At 51.7% G+C, this 22723-nt stretch overlaps 1 protein-coding gene across 1 annotated transcript in view; it reads right to left on the bottom strand.

The window, feature by feature from the left end:
• The window catches only part of NCF2 (neutrophil cytosolic factor 2), a 28771-nt gene extending 9828 nt beyond the window's left edge, over positions 1–18943 (bottom strand). Inside the window, exons 1-10 of the mRNA XM_045026779.1 lie at positions 18668–18943; positions 17674–17756; positions 16866–16974; positions 13786–13920; positions 12904–13011; positions 11693–11752; positions 10203–10246; positions 8014–8155; positions 6732–6794; positions 5742–5820 (exon numbers count right to left, since the gene is read on the bottom strand). Coding sequence (XP_044882714.1) covers positions 5742–5820; positions 6732–6794; positions 8014–8155; positions 10203–10246; positions 11693–11752; positions 12904–13011; positions 13786–13920; positions 16866–16974; positions 17674–17756; positions 18668–18841 — 997 coding nt within the window. The 5' untranslated portion in view covers positions 18842–18943. The remainder of the gene's footprint in view (positions 1–5741; positions 5821–6731; positions 6795–8013; positions 8156–10202; positions 10247–11692; positions 11753–12903; positions 13012–13785; positions 13921–16865; positions 16975–17673; positions 17757–18667) is intronic.
• Positions 18944–22723: the final 3780 nt, after the last annotated feature.

Genomic DNA, 22723 nt, shown 5'->3' with positions numbered 1-22723 from the left:
AAGCACATTAGCTTGTTGCTGCTAAAATGAGTGAAATCATTAAAGTGTCATTAGGTTTTGCCGTTAGCACCTCATTGAGATGAATGGAAGCAACCCAAATCTCTGTGACTCAGCCCAATAACACTGCATCAATCTACACTTGATTTCACATTTTAAAGATTATTTTTGCAACCATAGGGCATAGAGACAGTATTTTTTTTAAACATAAAAGCACAAATTGCTGGGTAACATAACATAATCTGCACTGTGTGGCTATTTGAGTGGCTGAGTGAGCTCCTTAACCACTGGACAGTGCACCTAGAAGAAGAGGTTGGTTCACATGTAACAGTGGATGAAATGTGTCAGACTTGCTCAGGGTTCAGTTTTTAATGGTCTCCCTGGGGCTTGACAAGACACTGTAAGTTCCAGCACTAATGGTAGCCAAGTTAGCGCAAGTGGCAGAGGTCTGGATTTTTAGAACGGAAGAGAAGTTAGACTCCCCATGTTTAGACTGATAAACTAATGATCAAGATGTACAAACATGTATGCAGCTCTCATCTCTCATACCACTTACATTCCCAGCTCAGGGTTTTGGATCTGTGAAGATCTGTTAATCTGTGGACTAGGAGTCAAACCTCCTGGCTTCTGTTCCCAACTCTGCCCCTGCCTTGTTGTGTGACCAGGGGCAAGTCACTGGGGAGTCCCCATAACTCCAGGTGCTCAATACTTTTGCAACTGATCTCTCTCTGCATCTGTTTCCTTCTCTGTACACTGCAGATACCCCTGTGCGTTAAGAGTTAAGGTTAAATTCATGGGAGCAGATCGTCAGCTGGTGCAATTGAAGTCAATGCAGCTATGACAGTTTATACCAGCTGAGGATTTGCCCTCTGGTTTGTTAATGCTTTGACACTGGAAGGCATTACAGAACGGCCAGCACACCAGGGTATTCAATATGGTCCCACTGTGAGATTTGTGCTCAGTTTTAAGGATTTTGCTGGGCTAGAGAGCCTGCTGGATGTGACTGTTCCCTGAGCCTTCTGACCCCCAGAGGGCTAACTGGTGTGGCTGTCAGCTCTGCTAGCATTACTAAATGTTACTCTGCTAGTGTTTCTGAAGGACAGATGACTGGGAAAGGAAGTATTTTTTTCTGGGAATTTTTAAACACTGCAGACAGTTTTTTATGAAAAAATTAACAAATTGTTGGAAAAACTGGTAAACGCTCAAACTAACTCTCATTCTGAAAGAGTGCCATTCTTGGTCCTTTTTTTTTGTTTTGTTTTTTTGTTTTTAATGAAAACTTTCATCCAGTTCTTTAGTTCCCTCCTTGCTGAAGGTGGCTTTGTTTGGCCCGTGGCCTTTGTAAGTGATTGCTCTGTTCCAAACAAGCCAGCCGGCTGCCAGTGTCATGTCCCTGTCCGACACCTGATTATGTTCACAGACAGCTGTGTCTGGCTCTAAAGCAAGTTCCGCTGCAGCTGTTTCCACCTGCCACCAGCCACCATCCAATCCAGTGCAAAGTGGCCCCTCTGCTGACAGTCTGAGCAGAGGGCAAGGAGCGACATGGTAGAGTTGGTTCTCCTGCTCAGGATGGAAGCCTCGTTCCAGAGCCTTTGCCTACCCTGCTGCTCCTTGGTTCTGCCAGTTCAGGGGCCATGCAATGCTTCATTCACCAGCACAGCAGTGCCCGCAATCCAGCTCAGACTAAGGGATTGGTGACTGTTCATTGTCAATGCTTTATTGAGGGTTGGCTGTCAATAGCCAGGCTCTTGCAGGGAGTGGCTAATGACCACTTAGCTTAGAAGTAAGCTTAGGTGTTTCCTGCTCATGTTAAGCTTTTTAGTCTCTGAGGGTTATGCCACTTCAGGAGTTGCAGCTTCTTGAGAAGGCAGGGGAAAATTAAAGTTATGCTCGATATCTGAATAGGGTTAAAAGATTTAGAACATAAGACTGGCCATATTGGGTCAGATCAATGGTCCATCTAGCCCGGTGTCCTGTCTTCTGCCAGTGGCCAGTGCCGGATGCTTCAGAAGGAATTAACAAAACAGGCAATTATGAAGTGATCCATCCCCTGTTGTCCATTCCCAGCTTCTGCCAGTCAGAGGTTTAAGGACACCCAGAGGATGGGGTTGCTTCCCTGATCATCTTGGCTAATAGCTATTGATGGACCTAACTTCAATGAACTTAGCTAATTCTTTTTTGAACCCCAGTTATACTTTTGGATTTCACAACATCCCTGGGCAAAGAGTTCCACAGGTTGACTGTGTGTTGTGCGATGCGGTACTTCTTTATGTTTGTTGTAAACCTGCTGCCTGTTAATTTCATTGGGTGACCCCGGTTCTTGCGTTATATGAAGGGGTAAATAATACTTCCCTGTTCATTTTCTCCACACCACTCTTGATTTTATAGACCTCGAACATATACCCTCTTAGTCATCTCTTTTCTCAGATGAATAGTCCCAGTCGTCTTAAATATCTCCTCACATGGAAGCTGTTCCATACCCCTAATTGTTTTTGTTGCCCTTCTTAGTACCTTTTCCAATTCTAACATTTTTTTGAGATAGGGTGACCAGAACTCCACATGGTATTCAAAGTGTGGGCATATTATGGATTTATATAGGGGCATTATTATATGTTCTGTCCTATTATCTACCCCTTTCCTAATGGTTCCTAACACTGTTAGCTTTTTTGACAGCTGCTGCACTTTGAGTGGAGAACACATCTTCAGGTTCCCTGAAGACCTCGGCTAAGACCATGAGTCAATGTAAAAAAAAGTCCCTCTGCAGAGTCCACTGAACATAAGAACAGCCATACTGTACAGATCAAAGGTCCATCTAGCCCAGTATCCTGTCTTCCGACAGTGACCAATGCCAGGTGCTTCAGAGGGAATGAACAGAACAGGTAATCATCAAGTGATCCATCCCCTGTTGCCCATTCCCAGCTTCTGGCAACAGAGGCTAGGGACACCATCCCTGCCCATCCTGGCTAATAGCCATTGATGGACCTATCTTCCATGAATTTATCAAGCTCTTTTTTGAACCCTGTTATAGTTTTGGCCTTCGCAACATCCTCTGGCAAGGAGTTCCACGGGTTGACTGTGCGTTGTGTGAAGAAATACTTCCTTTTGTTTGTTTTAAACCTGCTGCCTATTCATTTCATTTGGTGACCCCAGTTCTGGTTTTATGAGAAGGAGTAAATAGCACTTCCTTATTTATTTACTTTCTCCACACCCATCATGATTTTATAGATCTCTATCATATCCTCCCTTAGCAGTCTCTTTTCAAGCTGAAAAGTCCCAGTTTTATTAGTCTCTCTTTATATGGAAGCTGTTCTATGCCCCTAATCATTTTTGTTGCCCTTTTCTGAACCTTTTCCAATTCCAATCTATTTTTTTGAGATGGGGCAACCACATCTGCACCTAGTATTCAAGATGTGAGCGTACCATGGATTTATATAGAGGGAGTATGATATTTTCTGTCTTATTATCTGTCCCCTTCTTAATGATTCCCAACATTCTGTTCACTTTTTTGCCTGCCACTGCACATTGAGTGGTGGTTTCAGAGAACTATCCACAATGACTCCAACATCTCCATCTTGAGTGGTAACAGCTAATTAGATGCCATAATTTTATATGTATAATTGGGATTATGTTTTCCAGTGGGCATTAGTTTGCATTTATCAACACATTTACATTTGATCCTGATCATCCAACTGCAGGCAGCCATCCAAAATTGCATCAAATGAGGCCAAAGATGGTAGGCAGGTTTTTGCTGTCTAATACAGGGGTTCTCAAACTTCATTGCATCACAACCCCCTTCTGACAACAAAATTACTCCATGACTCCAGAAGGGGGACCAAAGCCTGAGCCCGCCCGAGCCCTGCCACCTCCGGTGGGGAGGACCTGTAATCTGAGCCCCGCCACCCAGGGCTAATGCCCTCAGGCTTTGGCTTTGGCTCTGGGCGCGGTGGGGCTCGGGCTTCAACTTCAGCCCTGGGTGGTGGCATGGGGCTCGGGCTTTGGCTTCAGCCCTGGGCCCCAGCGGCATGTTTAACACCACCCCAGCGCCCCCATTAAAATGGGTCACGATCCGCTTTGGGGTCCTGACCCACAGTTTGAGAACCGGTGATCTAATAGAAAAGCCATTCCAACATTAGAACCCCAGATCAGGATCTTCTAGGGTGCCAACAATGTCCCAAATCTGGTCATTCAGACACGATGCTCCCCACGAAATGGTTCAAAGGGTTTGGAATGAAAACGCTCACTCATCCTCTTCTCCTCTCAGCCTCACCCTCCACCAGCCTGGCCAGCTTTAAGAAGTGTTAACCACTGTGTCTTAGCACATCTGAGGGCTTCTGGTCCAGCTCCAACAGGCCTGCCAGCAGCTGACTCCTTACAGCACACAGCTGCTTTCCACTCTGGGGTCAGAGGACGCTGTCTTTGGGCTTGGCGAATGGGACAGTTTCACACCTTCATTCAGCAATTGGAGCCCTCTCCTTCTCCTATCAGGCAAATGCTGGAGAATAGTGTGGAACTGGGGACTCCAGCAGCTTGCAGTGAAGTCAGCCGCTGCTGCAGCAAACCCAGATCCATCTTAAACGGCACAGCATGCAGTGACAGCGAGTACAGTCCCAGACAGCCCCAGGAAAGGCAGGCAGCAGCCTGCTATGGGATGGTCTTGTGCTGATTTCCCTGCACTGGGAGGTGAGTGAAGTGGGTTTAGTTCTCAGCTCTGCAAGCTTGGACAAGATGCTTAATTTACTCTGTGCCTCAGTCCCCGCTCTGCAGGATGGGGACAATAGCAACTCCTTTGTCTGACTTGTCTATTGAAATGATAAGTAGGGAGTTCGGGACTGTCTGTGCAGCACCTTGCACAATGGGCCCCTGATCTCAGTAAGTGCCGCTCGGCACTACCACATCACAGATTGTTCTCAGTAACAGTGTCTGAGTGTGCGCACACTGGGAGTGCAGCATTCACCGCAGTCCAGACAGCCCTGAGCCAGGCACACTGAGGATCTTTTCTTCTGAGGGAGTAAAATCAGCCTGACTGTCCATATGAGATGGAATTGAAGGTTCAAGCAGCTTTTCAAACACGGCCCTTGTGCCTCCTGTCCCAGGTGCACTGAACAAGCAGTGGGAATCTCTGAAAGCCCAAACAGGGGCCAAATACTTTGGAGCAGGGTTCAGAGCCCTGGGAGAGAAGCCCACATTCAAAGCTAAAGCAGCAAGACTGGGTCCAACAGTCCCAACTAACCCCTCAAAGGCAGTGAGTATCCACAGCGGGCAGCCTGCAAACCACGAGCATCTTCCTCCTGAACGCGCCCCGCTTGTACCCAGATGCTGTGCCAGCTTTGGGCCCTGGCTTTGTACTGTTCCCCACCAGTGAGACAGGATTTAGGGTGGGAGGTTCTTAAGTGCCCACGTGATTTAGGAGCACACTTTCAAAGTGATTTTAAGTGACCTGAAGGCTTGTGACCATCCAACCCTCTGTTCTTCTAGTCCATCACCAGTGCTATGCCATATAACACTACAAATGACCGTGTCCCCTGCTCCGGCCTCTCTCGACTGCCCCAACAGCACATAAGGGCCACACAAGAGCTGCAGCTGGCTGGGACCAGTTCCCCCAGTGCAGGTACAGCAGAGCAGGGGTGTGCTGGGGGCTGCAGGAAAGAGGGGGCACACCATCAGATAGGGTGAAACTAACACCGAGTGCTTGTTCCCACCAGCTACTGCTGTCTCAGTGATCCCCGGGTGCGACGGTCACTGACCTGGTGCTGGAGACCTGGGCTTTTCCGGAGCGGTGGAACTGGGTGGGGCAGGGATGTCCAACTCAGCGGGCGTTTCCTCCTGTGAAGGATGTGACTATAGTTAGTGCTACTATCGGCCGGGGGCAGCACTGGGAGCTGGGGTTCTGCTGTCCTGCCTGTGAGATTCCCTTTTAGTCACCAGGCAGAGCTGCTGCTTTGGGCTCTTGGGTGGTAGGATCTGTGCATCACATCCCTGCTGGGACTCACTGGCCACAGGCATCCTGGAGGGGTGGTTTGGGTAGCCCTAGCTCAGCTCCCCACCACATGTGATAGTGCTGGGCAGTATCCTGTAGGGGGCAGTGTGCATATGGAGGGAACTGCCTGGCAGAACCTCTACCGTCTCTCAATCCATTCAGGTCCTGCTGGAGAGAGTGGGGTGATGAAACACTATGGGCTGGTCTACACTAAGGGGAAAAATCGATATAAGATACGCAACTTCAGAAGTCGAAGTATCTTATATCGATAACTTACCCGTCCTCACGGCGCGGGATCGATCTCCGGGGCTCTCCATATCGACGCCGCCACCGCCGTTCGCGGTGGTGGAGTTCCGGAATCGATATAAGCGCGTTCAGGGATCGATATATCGCGTCTAGATGAGACGTCAGTCTCCCAGCAGCGCAGGCAATCCCTGGCTACTACACTATGGACCATGAGATCCGCATCTACCGAGGTATATGGACATTCATAAAGGTGGGGTGCCTTGGTCATCCTGATTTGGGGGAGTCCTGGGTGCTCCAGGAGCAATTCATGCAGCCCTAGTGAGCATGCAGGGCTGGAGAGCATGAGGCAGTGGGCGCTGGGGGGGTGCTGCAGGCAGGTGCCCCTGCATACAGTAACAGTGACCGGGCTGTAGGCTCTGGTGAGCTGCAGCATCATTCTCCTGGTGTGAGACACCACTCTGCTGGGAAACATCTATTCCAAAGGGGCTGCTAGTGCGCCAGCCTGGCTTACCCGGACCTGCGGCTGGTTCTGGAGCTCCACGGCCTCAAGGTAGTTACAGGGGACTATCCCTTTCTGTGGGGACAGGAGACACACAGACAAAAGCAGGAGTGGTTAGGAAGAGACTATGACAGCATTACGCATTAACATATGAGTAGAACCACAGGCTGGGAAGGAGCAACTCAACCATGCCCAGCAGTCTGGGGGTCTCCTCTACACCTGTAGCCTGGAAGGGCAGCTGCAGCAGTTTAGATTTGTTTCTCTTGGCCTCTTCCAGTTCAGAGAGGTGTCTGAGCAGCCTAGAGCTGAACCTACTGTCCCAGGAGGAGGATGTAAGAACAGGGAGCATCCTGCCCCTCCTCACGGTATCTGATCAGATAGGCCACCAAGAGCAGCTTGGTTGCTTTCTCAGACAGCTCGCACTTCTGTGTCATGGAGCTAGTGTGGGCTGACACAGCTCGGGGCTAGTGCCCGAGACTTTGCTTTCATGTGAGGGGTCTGGCTGCAGGTGCAACCTCAGGGCTCTTGCACTTTGGGGTGAGGGATGCATCTGAGGCCAAGGCGCACCTTGGATGGCCTTTTGAAGGTCATTAACAACAGATGGGGGGAGGTGCTGAATGAGACCAGCTGTACAGGAAGGAAGTGTGGTCAGGCCTTGGAGCTGAGAGCCCGGCATCCCCTTCCTGGCTCTGCCACTCACTTGCTGCTTCACCGTGGGCAAGTCCTTTTGTGGCTTCCGCTTCCCCACCTGTAAAACAGGGACCTCCCGGGGGTGGCGTGATGGGTACTGTTAAAGTGCATGGGGTGCGCTGTAGAAATGCAGGGCCGAGGGGGCAGCTAGCGGGGATGCAAGGAACAAGCTGTGGATCCCACAGTGAGAAGGTGGGTGGAAATGCCCTGCAGGGTCCAGCCTGAGGTGGGGCTGGGGCAGGTGAGCAAGGCAGTCCGTGCTCAGATGCTGGCTGATGGCATTAGAGGATGCCAGGAAACAGCTCCCCCAGGGACCTGTAGCAGGGAAGGATCCTACCAAGCCTAGAAACACATCTGTGTTTGCAGCACTTTGCAGGCTGCAGCGAGGACCCTAAAGCACATGGGTCAGGTACCAGGCCCCAGCAGAAAAGCAATGACTTACAAAGCAACCCAGCAAACCCGCCCAGCAACCGGGGGCTGGCAATGCCCCCTAGGGGTCAGTGGGGGCTTTGGCATTGCCTTCAATGGAGCAGGAGCAGGCCCTTAGCAAGTGCCAGCCAGCACTGGCCTGGCAAAGCCCACGTGTGGAATGGGCTCTAAGTACCTTCCCGTTGAACATAACGGTGGCCCAGTTGTCCTTCTCCTTCGTCAGAACAAAGACAATGTTTCCCGGCAGGACCTGCAGCTCATCTGCGGTCTCGGGCGTGAACTCGAACAGCACACGATGAGGCTCCCCTTCCAGGGCCCTAGATGGGGACGCAATGGCTGGGTCAGCTGGGAAGAGTGCTGCTGCCTTCCTTAGCTTTGTCTTGGATCTTTTGTTCTCCTGGGCCTCTCCCCTCCCCTCTGTTTCTAGTGGCTGTTGCAATCACTATGTCAGAAGGATATCGTCCTCCCTCACCCTATCTGCTCATTTTACCCCATTAGCCCTGCAGTGGGAGAACAGACAGCTGGATTTTGGCCCGATGCACCCCTCACTGTGGTATGAAGCACCAAGTACATCATCCCCATATGTACAAAGCACCCTTCATCCAGAGACCTCCAAGCACTTTACAAAGCAGGTAAGTAATAAGTATCATTATCTGGCTCCATTATATAGATGGGGAAACTAAGGCACAGAGTGGCAAAGTGACTTGCCAAAGGTCACTCAGGAGGTCAGTGGCAGGGCTGGGAAGAGAGCCCAGGACTTCTGGCTCCCGGTTTAATGCCCCATATTGCCTCCCATAAGCAAACTAAGAGCTGATTGCACAGTGTCCTCCAGGCACTGATGTAAGAGGCAGCAGGAATCCTTAATTCTGGGAGCCCAGGCCCCGTTTGAGGGCAGTAATGAAACTGAGTGTTTGATTTGTAGAGGGAGTGCCTGGGAACTGGAGTCGGTGAAGGAATAAATATGGCCACCCCACAAGCCCTTTCTCTGAATACAGCCAGGCTCCTGTTTCCCTGCTTAAGCCCCTTGTCACTTTAAGCCTTTTATCTATGGCAGTTTTCAATGTGTGGCCATTCACCAGAGGGAGCTGCGGTGTTTTCTCAAGGTGGGAATACAAGCACTGGGGCTAAGGAGAGATGAGGGAGGCTGAGCTGAGAAATGGCCATGGAAGAGCAATCCTGCCTCTCTAGTATCAGAGCAAAACATGCTGTAGGACTCCAGCGTCCTGTGCTCTTCTGCAGCATGTCTTCACACTTCCTGGGGATAGCTCAGGTTAGGAGACAGGGGCAGCTCTAGGTATTTTGCCGCCCCAAGCACAGCAGGCAGGCTGCCTTCGGCGGCTTGCCTGCGGGAGGTTCCCGGTCCCACGGATTCGGCGGCACGCCTGCGGGAGGTCTACCGAAGCCGCGGGACCAGCAGACCCTCCGCAGGCATGCTGCCAAAGGCAGCCTGCCTGCTGCCCTCGCGGTGACCGGCAGAGCGCCCCCCGTGGCTTGGTGCCCCAGGCACGCGCTTGGCATGCTGGTGCCTGGAGCTGCCCCTGTTAGGAGAACAGGAAACCCCTCTGCTGCTTCAGCACGGTTGAAGCGGCTGGGGGAGCCCAGCTATAAAGAATAAAGAGCAGCTGGCCGCAGCTAGGGTGACCAGATGTCCCGATTTTATAGGGACAGTCCCGATTTTTGGGTCTTTTTCTTATATAGGCTCCTATTACCCCCACCCCATCCCGATTTTTCACACTTGCTGTCTGGTCACCCTAGCTGCAGCGCTCTGGTAAAGAGCATGTGGTTTTCCATGGCACTTCAGGTAATTGTAGGTTGAGCCCCTCTGAAGGCAGAACTGCATATGATTGCCACTAAATTAGGATGGAAGTTGCTAGGTTGGGCAAACAGAAACGTGGTGTTTGTGCTGTTGCAATGGGGCTAGTATCTGATGCCATCTCTCATCCTCCCCCCCGTGTGCGTGTGCGCACACACACACACACACACACACACACTCCTCACTCCTTCCATCGCTCACTCAGACTGCATCCCCAGAGCACACGGGACAGTAGATAGGGAGCTGAACCTATCTGGCATTACAGCTGTAAGTTACCGATTCCTGTTAGGGGTGGCATCGTTCTGAATGCAGCCAGCACCAGAACTGGAGGAAATCCAGTATCCAATATAGAGCGAGTGTGCGTGTGACGTGGCCAGTCTGGGAGCTGTAACTGCACAGAGCTCGGTACTGGGACGGGTGCTACACACATTACTACTATTCTGCTTTTCTATAGGACCAGTCATCTGAGCCTTGTGCAGCACCTTGCATACACTGATGCCTCCCCCCACCCCCCGACTTTGATTAACTCCCCCAGATTTCGTTTAACTCACCGGAGGATTTCTGGTGTCTTTGGCCTGGGTGGGGGGCCACACGTCTGTAAACAAACAAACAGAACCTAAATAATCCTGCTGGTTTCATCTCTCTGCAAAAGGAATCCCTCCAGGCTCCTAACACATCTCTTGCCCTTCTCAGGATGTTTCCTTTCTCCTGCTATAGACCAGCAGTTTAATACTGGCAGTGGCATGATCTCTGTTCCCTTCTCAGTGCAGCCCAACCCTTTATTTGCCCCCAGGACCATTGCTGTGCTTTGGGCAGCCAACTCGGAAGATGTTCATAATGTCACTTTGGCTCATTCCCCTAAGGGTCTGTCTACACTGCAATTAGACACCTGCGGCTGGCCTGGGCCAGCTGGCCTGGGCTAAGGGGCTGTTTAATTGCAGTGTAGATGCTCGGGTCCCAGAGCTCAGGCTGCAACCTTTCCACCTTGCATGGTTCTAGAACCCTGCTCCAGCTGAGCCCAAACATCTACACTGCAGTTAAACAGCCCCTTAGCCCAAGCCCCGTGAGCCCGAGGCAGCTGGCATGGGCCAGCCATGGGCGTCTAACTGCAGCTTAGACCGACCCTAGAGGCCACAATGTAACCCAGAGCCCATTCAGCCACTTCATTGTTTGTTCCAATATGCAGCACCATGCACTCACCTGCTCATGAATTTCAGCTGTCATCATGGTGCTTTGCTTTGCTAGGCCCTTCTGCACTGCTACACAATCTCCTCTAGTCTTAATCCAAATCATTTTGGATCCTTAGCCAATTTTGCCACCTCTTCCAAGAGCTCTGCTACATTAAACATGGTGATACTACTGAACGGTAGGGAAACATGCTATCAGCCTCTTGCCATAGTGGGAACGGCCCGCTTATTCTTGCACTGAAGCTGTTTCAGTTCACAAGAGAACATACGCCTGCTGGCCCTGTGGTTACCTCACTTCCTTGATAATCTTTCAAGGAACTTTAATGAAAGCCTTCTGGTGGCTCAAGAGTCTGAACAGGTGGAATGGCCTCAGAAGCAGCAAATGACAGCTGAAGGCCTAGTGGGGAGGTATGTTTGTCAGGAAACTGAGGCTGGCAGGAGAGAGAGAGAAGGAGGGAAAATAACAGCTGAACCAGCCAGGTCTTGTTGAATTTCCTGCAAGTTGTTGAAAATCAACTTCACACGCAGGGTGTGTGGATGCTACAATCAGGTGTGACTGCCGCATGTGTGGACATAACCAAACTAGCACTGATCTAGTTAGCTTGCATCACAATGGAAGTGAAGCCACAGCAGCATGGGTTAGACAGTGCCACCCAGGACGCTGGGTCTGGGCTGGAGCAGCTAGCCCGGGCTGTCGCCTGTGCCGTCACTGCTGCTGTTGTTTGAGCTAACGAGGTCAAATCTAGCTGCTGTGTCATCTGTGATTGCAGTGCAGACATGTGCACACGTTTTCTCATTGGCAGCACTTGCTGTATTGTGCTAAGCGTGTTACGACACACCCAATGCTGCCTCACCTGTGGCTGAAGCGGAGCAAACCCTGAAAAACTATCCTTGTCGACGACAGACGCCACGACCTGCAGACAAACAGGGGAAAGGTCATTACTTGGTTCTTCCTGGCTTTCCCCAGCTCCCACTCCCTCTCCTGCCCCCTTGCTCCCATGCTTTTGCTTGCTACTCACTGTAATCTAACCTTCCCATGGCCATGACTCTCCGGCTTTGGAAAATCCCTGCTAACTGCTCCAATTTCCATGTATTCCTGACCCAACCGCCATAGGGGCCGCTGTTAGAACATAAGAACGGCCGTACCGGGTCAGACCAATGGTCCATCTAGCCCAGTATCCTGTCTTCCGACAGTGGCCAATGCCAGGTGCCCCAGAGGGAGTGAACCTAACAGGCAATGATCAAGTGATCACTCTCCTGCCATCCATCTCCATCCTCTGACAAACAGGCTGTTCTCTAATGGTTCTAACACCCAGCCCCAGTTCAAGAGCAGCCGTGTCTTCAGGCTAAACACTTTTAACTGCGCTACAGGGCACCTGAGCCTGCCCTCTCCCGGGAGTGAGCTCTCAGGCCTGAGCCTTGCCCCTGGAGCACTGAAAGGGACACTGTTGGCTTAAAATTCAGTTATATTTGTAGCCTGAGCTTCTCAAAGCAGCTGGAGAGAGCTAGGTTCCCAGCTCCCTTTCAGTGTGATTTCAGTACTTAACTCCCTTCGGCTATTTCGAAAATCCTGGCCTTGGAAACCAGACGCCCTTACGTGCATTACTGACAGCCCCGGGAGCATTGGAGCTGACAGGATGGTGGTTGGCTGATCTGCTTCGCACCTCAGCTGCTGCTGGTTTATTTTCTGGCTCAGGCAGTGGCAAGGGAATTGGCCATTCGCTTCCCGGTTCTCACGCGCTAGGTCAGTGCTGCGCTGTTTGGCTCTCACACACTGAAGGGGGCCTGGAAATATGGTGTCACACCGGCCCGTTTTCTTGTTTTTACTCATGCAGCTTCCAAATTTTAAAATGGATTTCTACTGATTTCCCTCCCCCTGCAAGTGGCTGAGTCCCTCAGGGCAGGGACGTCCGCAATTCCCTGTTCTCCTCTGTGCTGCCAAGACTCAGCCAATAATAAATAAGTGGTGATCCCTAGGGAAAGGCCAGCAAATTGGCTCCTCTGACCCACAGCCTGACTTGAGAAAACAGCATGTTCATTCCTCCCCCTTGGATGAATTTCCTACCGTAGCTTTTCCCAGGTAATCCTTCTTCTCCAGCTGAGCCACTTGCTTTTCATTTGGCCTAAACAGCTTCCCCGGAGGAATCGCCACCGGCTCAAAGAGTCTATGCTTCTGCAGCACACAGAAATCACAGTGCCTTTCAGGGATATGTGGGAAGAACACAGCTTGCTCCAGCATTGCCTGTCTTCTGTCTTTCTGTTTAACTCTCTCCATGTAAACTCTACCCAGTTGCCCCTTTGTGTCAACCCCAGCTTCCCCAACCTCACTCAATCCAGCCGCCCTCTCCCCACAATCCCCGTTCAATCCAACCACTCCCTCCCCACAGCCCCCACTCAACCCAGCCACCCCCTCCGCACAACCCCCACTCAATCCAACTGTCCCCCAGCCCATAAATGCACTCAGTCCAACCACCCCCTCCCCACAACCCCATTCAATCCAGCCACCCCCTGCCCACAACCCCACTCAATCCAACTGCCCCCCGGCCCATAACCGCACTCAATCCAGCCACCTCCTCCCCACAATCCCCGCTCGATCCAACTGCCCCCTCCCTGCAACCCCACTCAATCCAACCACCCCATGGCCCAGTCCTTCCCCACAAACCCCACTCAGCCCAAACATCCCCTTGCTTCAACCCCCACTCCCCACAAAAAAGCCCACTTAGCCCAACCGTCCCCTCACAAGCCTCACTCGCCTGCAAATCCCACCATCTACCCTGAAACCAACATTTCTCAGCTTTTTCTGCTGCTCTTGTAAAGTCTCTGATCAAGGACAGTTTCTCACCTTCCTGAAATTCAGAGCTTCTCTCATCCCTACGGATCCCTAGCTTTTCAGTGTGAGCCTAGATAGGAAAAGACCCACTGAGCAATCCCTAGTGTTATTCTTTACCAAGATGGCTTCCATCGCCCTGTCAATCTTGTTGTGCCGGGGCTCAGTCTTCATGCTTATCGCCAGCGTCAGATGCTCTTCAGCTTTTCTCCAGTCCTCCAGCTTGGCATAGAGCAGGGCTATGTTATACAACACCTGCAAGGTCGACAGGGAGCAGAGAATAGGCAATCTCCACTCACCCACTCCCACCGCAGAGCAGTGGCCTATGCCAGAGGGGAGAATGCAGACCCGCGATGGCCCACATTACTGCATATGGCACCCGCTGCCTGAGGACGCTGCTGAGGGGTTTGCTTGTCCTTGTATCCCAAAGAAGGATCCAGAAAGCTTCTCTGAAGGCAATGAGGTGATGTGTGTGTTTGAGGGGGGGCGGAGAGGACTTGCTTCTCTTTGTAACGATTCTGCTTCCTGCTTGTAACCTTCCTAACAATGCTCACGCTCTTTCCCAAGGGCCATGTGACTTGCCCTCACCAGGGCCAACTCATCTCCCTTTTCAGGGGGATTTGGATAAAAGAGAAGCTAGTTTTACATCTCTAAAGTTACCGGTCCTAGTGAACAGCCTTCAGTAATCAACCCCCTACGTCCCTATGCTCTGCAAGCCAAATCCTGGCTTTGTCCAGCTCTGTGAGGCAGAACCTGCCCAGCTGCGAACTTCTGCTTCGAATCCTCATGGGATTTGAATCCTCAAGGGAGTCTAGGGAAGATGCCCCTTTCCTCCAGGGGCGGTGTCTCTCCGCTGCCTAATTGCCTGATGATGATCGGTAGGGCCCTACCAAATTCACAGTCCATTTTGGTCAATTTCACAGTCACAAGATTTAAAAAATCATAAATTTCACGGTTTCAGATATTTAAATCTGAAATTTCACGTATTGTAACCGTGGGGGGGTCCCAACCCAAAACCGAGCTGTGGGGGGTGGGGTGGTCAGAAGGCTATTGTGGGGGGGGTCACAGTATTGCCACCCCTACTTCTGTGCTGCTGCCTTCCAGAGCTGAGCAGCTGGAGGGAAGCTGTTGGTCAGGCACCCAGCTCTGAAGGCAGCCCCACTGCCAGCAGCAGCACAGAAGTGAGGGAGGTAACACCATCCCATGCTACCCTCACTTCTACGCTGCTGCTGGCAGCAGCTCCGCCTTCAGAGCTGGGCTCTCGGCCAGTAGCCGCCACTCTCCAGCTGCCCAACTCTGTCAACTCTAGTCTTCCCTACAATAGTCAGATTTCACGGGGGAGATCAGATTTCACAGTCCATGATGCATTTTTCACAGCCATGAACTTGGTAGGGCCCTAATAATCAGGATAGAGAGGATGGTATCTTAGGGAAAGCAGTGCTGCCCCGGTCTCCCTCCATGGTGGTGGTAGCAGTAGGGCTCATCCCTGACTGACTGACAGAGAAGAGCCCAGGCTGCAGACAGATCCTCAGCTTCTCACCCAAGAGCTCCTGGGAGGGAGTTTGGCCCTAAGCCAGCCCTCACTGGTTATCACGAGGGGATCTCAGTCTTTTTTTTAACTTAGGGAACCATCATTATCATGCACAAAGGATTGTGGGAGTTTGGTCACAGGGGTGGAATTGGTGTTGCCGGGTGAGGTGGGGCTTGTGAGACAGGTGCATGTGCTAGGGGTCCTACCAGCTCTGGGATTTTGCGGCTTTATCAGCCGCTGTGCTGACTGTCCCCCGCCAGTGACCCACTTCTCTGTTGCACCCACTGGCTGAGTGGCGCTGGGTTAGCAACCCCATTCCTTCACCTCCCCTGGGCTTCCCGGCTGCCCTCGCTTGTCTCAAACGCTCCCAGCCATGGGTGGCAAGTTTGTAAAAATTTTGGTGGGGCCCAGAACCCGCCCCCAACTCCGCCCCCCCAACTCCGCCCCCACCTGCCTAAGGCTCTGGGAGGGGGCTCGGCGGGGGAGGTCTGGGGTGCAGATCCTGGGCTGGGGATTAGGGTGCAGGAAGGGTGCTGGGTGCAGGCTCTGGACTGGGGCAGGGGGTGGGTGTGCAGGAGGAGGTGAAAGGTGCAGGCTTTGGGATGGAGTTTGGGGTTGGGAAGGGGTGTGTGGGAAGGGGGAGGGAGTGCAGGGTGAGGACTGTGGGGCTGAGGATGAGGGGTACATGATGCAGGAGGGGGCTCAGGGCTAGGGAAGAGGGTTGGGCTGTGGGGTGAGGGCTGTGGATGAGGGGTTCATCATGCGAGGGGGCTCAGGGCTAGGGAAGAGGGTTGGGCTGTGGGTGAGGGCTGTGGATGAGGGGTTCATGATGAGGGCTGGGGCTGAGGGCTAGGGCCGAGATTTGGGTGTGGGGGGATGAGGGCTCTGGCTGAGGATTAGGGTGCAGGGGGATGAGGGCTCTGGCTGGGGCTGAGGATTAGGGTGCAGGGGGATGAGGGGTTCATGATGTGGGGGAGCTCAGGGCTGGGGCAGAGGATTAGGGTGCGGGGGGAAGATGGGGTCATGATGTGGGGGCGCTCAGGGCTGGGGCAGAGGATTAGGGTGCAGGGGGATGAGGGCTCTGGCTGGGGCTGAGGATTAGGGTGCAGGGGGATGAGGGCTCTGGCTGGGGCTGAGGATTAGGGTGCAGGGGGATGAGGGGTTCATGATGTGGGGGTGCTCAGGGCTGGGGCTGAGGATTAGGGTGCGGGGGGAATGAGGGCTCTGGCTGGGGCTGAGGGTTTGGGGTTGGAGAGGCTCAGGGTAAGGGCAGCCTGCCTTGCCAGTACTGGCGGAGGCAGGCACTAGGACCCTGCGGCAGCAGACAGCAAATCTGCTGGGAGCCCTCCGGGCAGCAGGCAGGGGAGAGGCGCGCTGCGTTCTGTCAGGCAGGGACGCAACACAACGCGGCGGAGGTGGGGGAACACACGGAGGGGGGGTGGCAGGCGGGGGCTGGGACCTGCTCCAGGCAGGGTCGCGGCGGCGGGGGGAGACCTGCAGTGGCCGGGGCCGATCCAGGCAGGACCGGGGGGGCGGGGGGGGGGCGGGAAGAGACCCAGCTCCAACTATTGCTGGAGCAGGGCGCCCAGCCCTGAATATTGCTGGGGCCCGGGCCCCACACAAATATATAACCTGCCGCCCATGCTCCCAGCCCCTGCACGCGCCTCACCTCACAAGCAAACAGCCTGAATGGCAGCCCCAGGATCTTGTAGTCTATCAGCAGGTTCCCTCGCAGCAGGGCCAACACCTCTTTAAAAGCCTCAATGGCCAATTTGTAGCTGTCGAGCAAAGAAAGGTGATAATCCATCAGGGCACGGCTCTGTGCTAGTCTGGCTGCCTGCCATCCTTCAAGCCCACAGAGTCCAGCTCTAGCCCTGAGTTGCTCTAAGATGACCCCTGCCAGCCCGCAGAATACTAATGGCCTTTTACCATTACCCGAGTCCGGGGGCCGTTTAGAGTCATTCTCATGAGATATGGCTGCCTCAAGGGTCTCAGATGTCAGAATCTCTTGGCGCGAGTGCATTCCCCCTGCTCCTGGCCCATCACAGGTTTCCAGCCCTAGCAGTCTGAGGTCTGCGCCTCTCACCTCCATCCAGGTTTTTTTCAAAGCCACGATCGGTGTTAATAGTATGGTCATTGCACTAGGCGCTGCACAATGTGAGAGACAGGCCGCACCCTGAAGGTTTTAGTTGTGTGTCTCCCCCATTGTCTTTGTCTTTTTGGGGGGAGGGGTCTTTAAAGACACTGGGGTATTCCCCAGGGTCCCATACCTGTTCTCAACCCACTAGTCCTCTGCCTCTAAGCGAGAGAAAATGTTTACCTTGGGAGGTGTCCCCCAGCCCCAGTTACTCACCTTTGGCATCACAGCAGGACTGACTTGCTAAATGACTGTTCTCAGCCAGTTGGGAACCAGGAAATGGCTCTGCCTAGAGGCAGCTTGAACCCCCCCAATTCTGGAGAGTGCCCCCAGTACTTACTTCTCTCTCCTGTAAAACACTGTCCCGCGCTGGAAATAGGCCACGGCTAAGTGCTTGTCACGGTCAATGCTCCTGGCAAACGCCTGCGGAGAGCAGAAGGTGGTTCATACACGGTACAGACTGACTGGTGGAGAGCGGCAGAGGGAGACCTGGCCATGGAGTGCGAGGCTAGGGATCAGGGAGGAGTCCTAGAGCGATGCAGAGCAACGGAACATGCTGAGGAGAGACACTTGCCCTGGGCTAGGGTGAGGCATGAGGGCAGAGCCACCGGGGAAGGGGCTAAATGCAGGGTGAATAAAAAAGGGGAACATGGAGAGAAGCAAGACAAGGGAGGGGTTGCCTCCTTCCCCGCAGCCTGTCCCTCTGTTACATGCCTGCGGTATTTCTCCTGACCAGTGTTTCTGACGCCCCAAATGGAGACCAGAGCTGGTCAGGAAATTGTCGGAAAAGGCCTCTTAGGTCCATGGTAGAATTTCTGGACCCCCCCAGAGCTCCCCAGTATAGCCAATAGCCGGGTGCTTAGGGCACTCGCTGGGAACCTGGAGAGCTAGGTTCAAGTCCCTGCTCTGAATCAGGAAAACCATTTCCTGCCTGGATCTTGCTGCGACCCACGCACTAGCTGAATTTCAGTAGGGCAGAAGGAATGAACTGGGCGAACTGATGCACTGTAGTTGTCTCCCTGTGTCTTTCTAACCCGTTGCTTTATCCCTCCACTCGGGGAATGCTCCATATGGCCCCCTACATTGGGTGTCAATCTCCCCTCCTCCTTCCCCTGCACTGCACCCAGTCTGGTCAGTTTGCCAGCCACTCCCTTGGATTTGTGTTGAGTTCCCTTCTGCATGTCAGGCTATAGATCAAGCCAGGGGTTGGACCTGCTTGTCTGCAAGTGATCCCATCGGCCAGTCTACACTCCACGTTTCAGCGGGTCTGTCAGCCTGTCTGTACATCAGTCAGACTGGCCTGTGAAAAGGAGCCAGTAACAGGAGTGACTCACCTGCTCTGCCTCAGCCAAATTCCCCAGGATCAGGTGGATGCAGCCAATGTTAAAGCAGAGTTTGGAAGGGGGGTTCTGCACTGAGGTGAAAGCATCCAGCGCAGCTGTCCAGTCCTTGCGGTCTGTAGCACACACTCCCTCATTCCACAGTCGGATGGTCTCAGCCAGAGACATGGTGCAGCAGCGGCCTGCAGTGGAGTAAAGACGGCCTCCCCTTGCTTCAGCCCTTCTTTGCACTTTACAGTCACGTGGCCACTCTGCACTTCTCCTGCTTGTACTTCTGTGTTTCCTCTGGCCCTGGAGCCAGCAGTGTCGCAAACCAATCAGGAAGTGTGCCCACTGGTAGTTGCTGACGCAGCCCTGCTGAGATGGGGAAGTAGAGCAGATGCTGGCCAACGTGAATTATTTTTCTTAACACATTCTTGATGTGTCACTCTAAATCCTCGCCCACTGCTGCCCCCTCACTTCTTTAGACTTTGCTTTCCAGGGATCTTCATCAGAAGTCATATGGGCCCGTCAGCTGGATGTTTGTGACTGGGGGATTGTGCTTGTCACGGTGAGTTTATCAGTGAGTCACAGAGCACTGACAATGCATCCTGGAGGAATTAGGGCATCAGGACTGCTCAGTGTAGTGCCAGGATCCCCCTTGAAAAGTAGCCTACAATGTCTCCACCTCTTTCCCAGAGCAGCTCCTAGCATCCTCTGGTTGCATCCTCTTCTCTGCCCTCCAGGGGTGGGACGGGAAAGTGCAGCCCCTCTAGCAGGCTCAGAGGTGAAATGCTGCAGTGTGTTTGCAGCAGTCCTGGGACAAGGCCTGTCGGTGTGGCTTTGGCTGAACTGAGCCAGCCTGCAAAGGACATTAGAATTCTAAAACTCCTGCTTGAAATCTGTTTTTTTCACATTATCGCTCCAACTATTGCCTTTTGACTGCCCCAGAAGCTGCCCCCCTCAACCATGCAATTACTACAGTCCTATGACTCCACCTCTCCTTCACCCTGTGCTTCAAGTGCACCTGTCCTGTCAAGAGCAGGGCAGACCAGATCTTTCCAGAGCTTTGCTCAACCGCGTGCAACTTCTTTCTACATGGGAAAGAACTGTTTCTTCTCCTTTTTCTGTGCATTGCGTTCTTCCTGGCTCAGGTACTAGTGTAATGCCGACAGACCCCATGTGTGTTCTCTCTCTCTCTCCCCCTCTCCTCACCCCCCCCCCATCACTGGATGGGACAGAACACCACACCCGGGGGGGGGGTTACACTAGCTCTGTCTGGGCCTATAGGTTTCCTCACAAGACAAGAAAGGCAGCAGATTGGCGGAGGTCTTCAGAGGCTGTGAATTTGGCCCCTTTCACCAGCACTAAATTGAGCGGAAGGGAGGCAGTACGGACCAGTGCAGAGAGCACTAATCTGGGAGTCAAGTGACCTGACTTCTGTTCCCAGCTTTGCCGGTTACTGTATCTCTGTATCCTTGGGCAAATTACTGTATCTCCATGCCTCAGTTTCCCCATCTGTAAAATAGGGATATTTATCTTTCTTTCTAAAATATTGTGAGATCAGGGGATACAGAAGAGCTGTGTGTTGTTTTTAAAGCTCCAGCAACTTGGTTACGGCCTAAGTAACTCTTATGCAGCCGTGGATAAATCCTTTTAGAAATTCTTTTGTCCAATTTCTGCTTTTGAGAGTGGGTGGCGGGGGGAAATCTGTACTTCTGAGAAACAGTGACTCATTTTTAATCAGAAACACAATACAAAGCATCTCCAATCCACCAGCGCTCTCTCTCTCTCTGGCTCTCAGGTTACAAGCTGAGCCCCTGTCACCATCTACTCAGGCACAGCCTGCTCTTGTGGGATCACAATAGCAACCCCGAGCAACACAAAGGGGACTTCAGCAGAAAGAACAGGAGTACTTGTGGCACCTTAGAGACTAACACATTTATTTCAGCATAAGCTTTCGTGGGCTACAGCCCACTTCATCGGATGCATGTAGTGGAAAATACAGTAGGAAGATAGATATATACACAGAGAACATGAAACAATGGGTGTTACCATACACACTCTAACGAGAGTGATCAGTTAAGGTGAGCTATTACCAGCAGGAGAGAAAAAAACTTTTTGTAGTGGTAATCAAAATGGTCCATTTGCAGCACTTGACAAGAAGTTGTGAGGAACAGTGTGTGTGTGGGGGGAATAAACATGGGGAAATAGTTTTACTTTGTGTAATGACCCATCCACTCCCAGTCTTTATTCAAGCCTAATTTAATGGTGTCCAGTTTGCAAATTAATTCCAATTCAGCAGGGAGACAGGCCAGTCCTTGCTTACAGACAGACCCCCCCATCTGAAGCAAATACTCACCAGCAACCACAGACCACACAACAAAAACACTAACCCAGAAACCAATCCCTGCAACAAAGCCTATTGCCAACTCTGTCCATATATCTATTCAGGGGACACCATCATAGGACCTAACCACATCAGCCACACCATCAGGGGCTCGTTCACCTGCTCATCTACCAATGTGATATATGCCATCATGTGCCAGCAATGCCCCTCTGCCATGTACATTGGCCAAACCAGGCAGACTCTACGTAAAAGAATAAATGGACACAAATCAGACGTCAAGAATTATAACATTCAAAAACCAGTTGGAGAACACTGCAATCTCTCTGGTCACTCGATTACAGACCTAAAAGTCACAATATTACAACAAAAAAACTTCAAAAACAGACTCCAACGAGAGACTGCTGAATTGGAATTAATTTGCAAACTGGACACCATTAAATTAGGCTTGAATAAAGACTGGGAATGGATGGGTCATTACACAAAGTAAAACTATTTCCCCATGTTTATTCCCCCCCACCCCGTTCCTTACAACTTCTTGTCAGCTGCTGCAAATGGATCATTTTCATTACCACTACAAAAGGTTTTTTTCTCTCCTGCTGGTAATAGCTCACCTTAACTGATCACTCTTGTTAGAGTGTGTATGGTAACACCCATTGTTTCATGTTCTCCGTGTATATATCTATCTTCCTACTGTATTTTCCACTACATGCATCCGATGAAGTGGGCTGTAGCCCACGGAAGCTTATGCTCAAATAAATTTCTTAGTCTCTAAGGTGCCACAAATACTCCTATTCTTTTTACAAAGGGGACTGTGATCTTCTTGTGCCTCAGGAAAGGCGAAGTGAAGTCTGCAAGCAGGTAATTTGACATGGAAGGAAAGGAATGGGAAAACAAACTTTGTAAGTATGGAAACTCTCCTCTGCGGGGCCTGTTCTTGTCTTTTGTACAAGAGTAATTTAAAACTCACGGATATTTCTTGTTTAAAATGGACATTTAAATGCTCAGAGGCAGCAAACCCTGCTCCCTACTTTCTCCTTCCCATTCCTTCAGTCTTCTGCCTCTAAATGTATAGCACCCTGGTATTTCATGGAGCGTTTCACATTGGATTACAGATCCCCAAAGGGCACTGCACTGGTATTTGGGAGCCCTCAGTTCTACTCCTGGCACTGTCACTGTCACTGACTTGCTCTGTGACACTGGCCAAGTCACTTCACCTCTCTGTTCTGTCCCTCAGCTTTCCCTTCCAGTCTTTGTCCATCCTGTCGATGTAGGTGGTAAGCTCTGCTAGTGCTTGGGGATCTGATCTCAGCTGGAGCCTCTAGTAATATAAAATGCTACTGTAATATAAATAACTTTTCCAAATGGGGAGCGCTACTACAAACATAGACGTTTGAATGCGGTGGACCAGGAGCTTTATCCGTGTGAGCGGTAGCTTTTCTTATGCAACAACAACTGAAAGAATGGCGAGAGCATCTGAAAGGTACATACACACTAGGATGCACACAGCAACCTTCATTCTAGTCTGTCTATTTTTCCTCTATTAAAACAAAAAGTAAGCAACCAACAAACCCCAGCTGCTATGAGTTTATCTCAGCTTCTAGTGCCAGAACTGGTATCGCTTCCTCTTGGCACCTACTGAACGTGATTTATATGGTATAATCTTTTTCGTTCTACTTCATGGTCAATTTCAAGGAGACCAAGCAATTCAGTATGGTAGCATT

Source organism: Mauremys mutica, chromosome 8, assembly GCF_020497125.1.
Source record: "Mauremys mutica isolate MM-2020 ecotype Southern chromosome 8, ASM2049712v1, whole genome shotgun sequence".
Lineage (NCBI taxonomy): Eukaryota > Metazoa > Chordata > Testudines > Geoemydidae > Mauremys > Mauremys mutica.
This window is presented reverse-complemented; position numbering and strand designations above follow the sequence as displayed.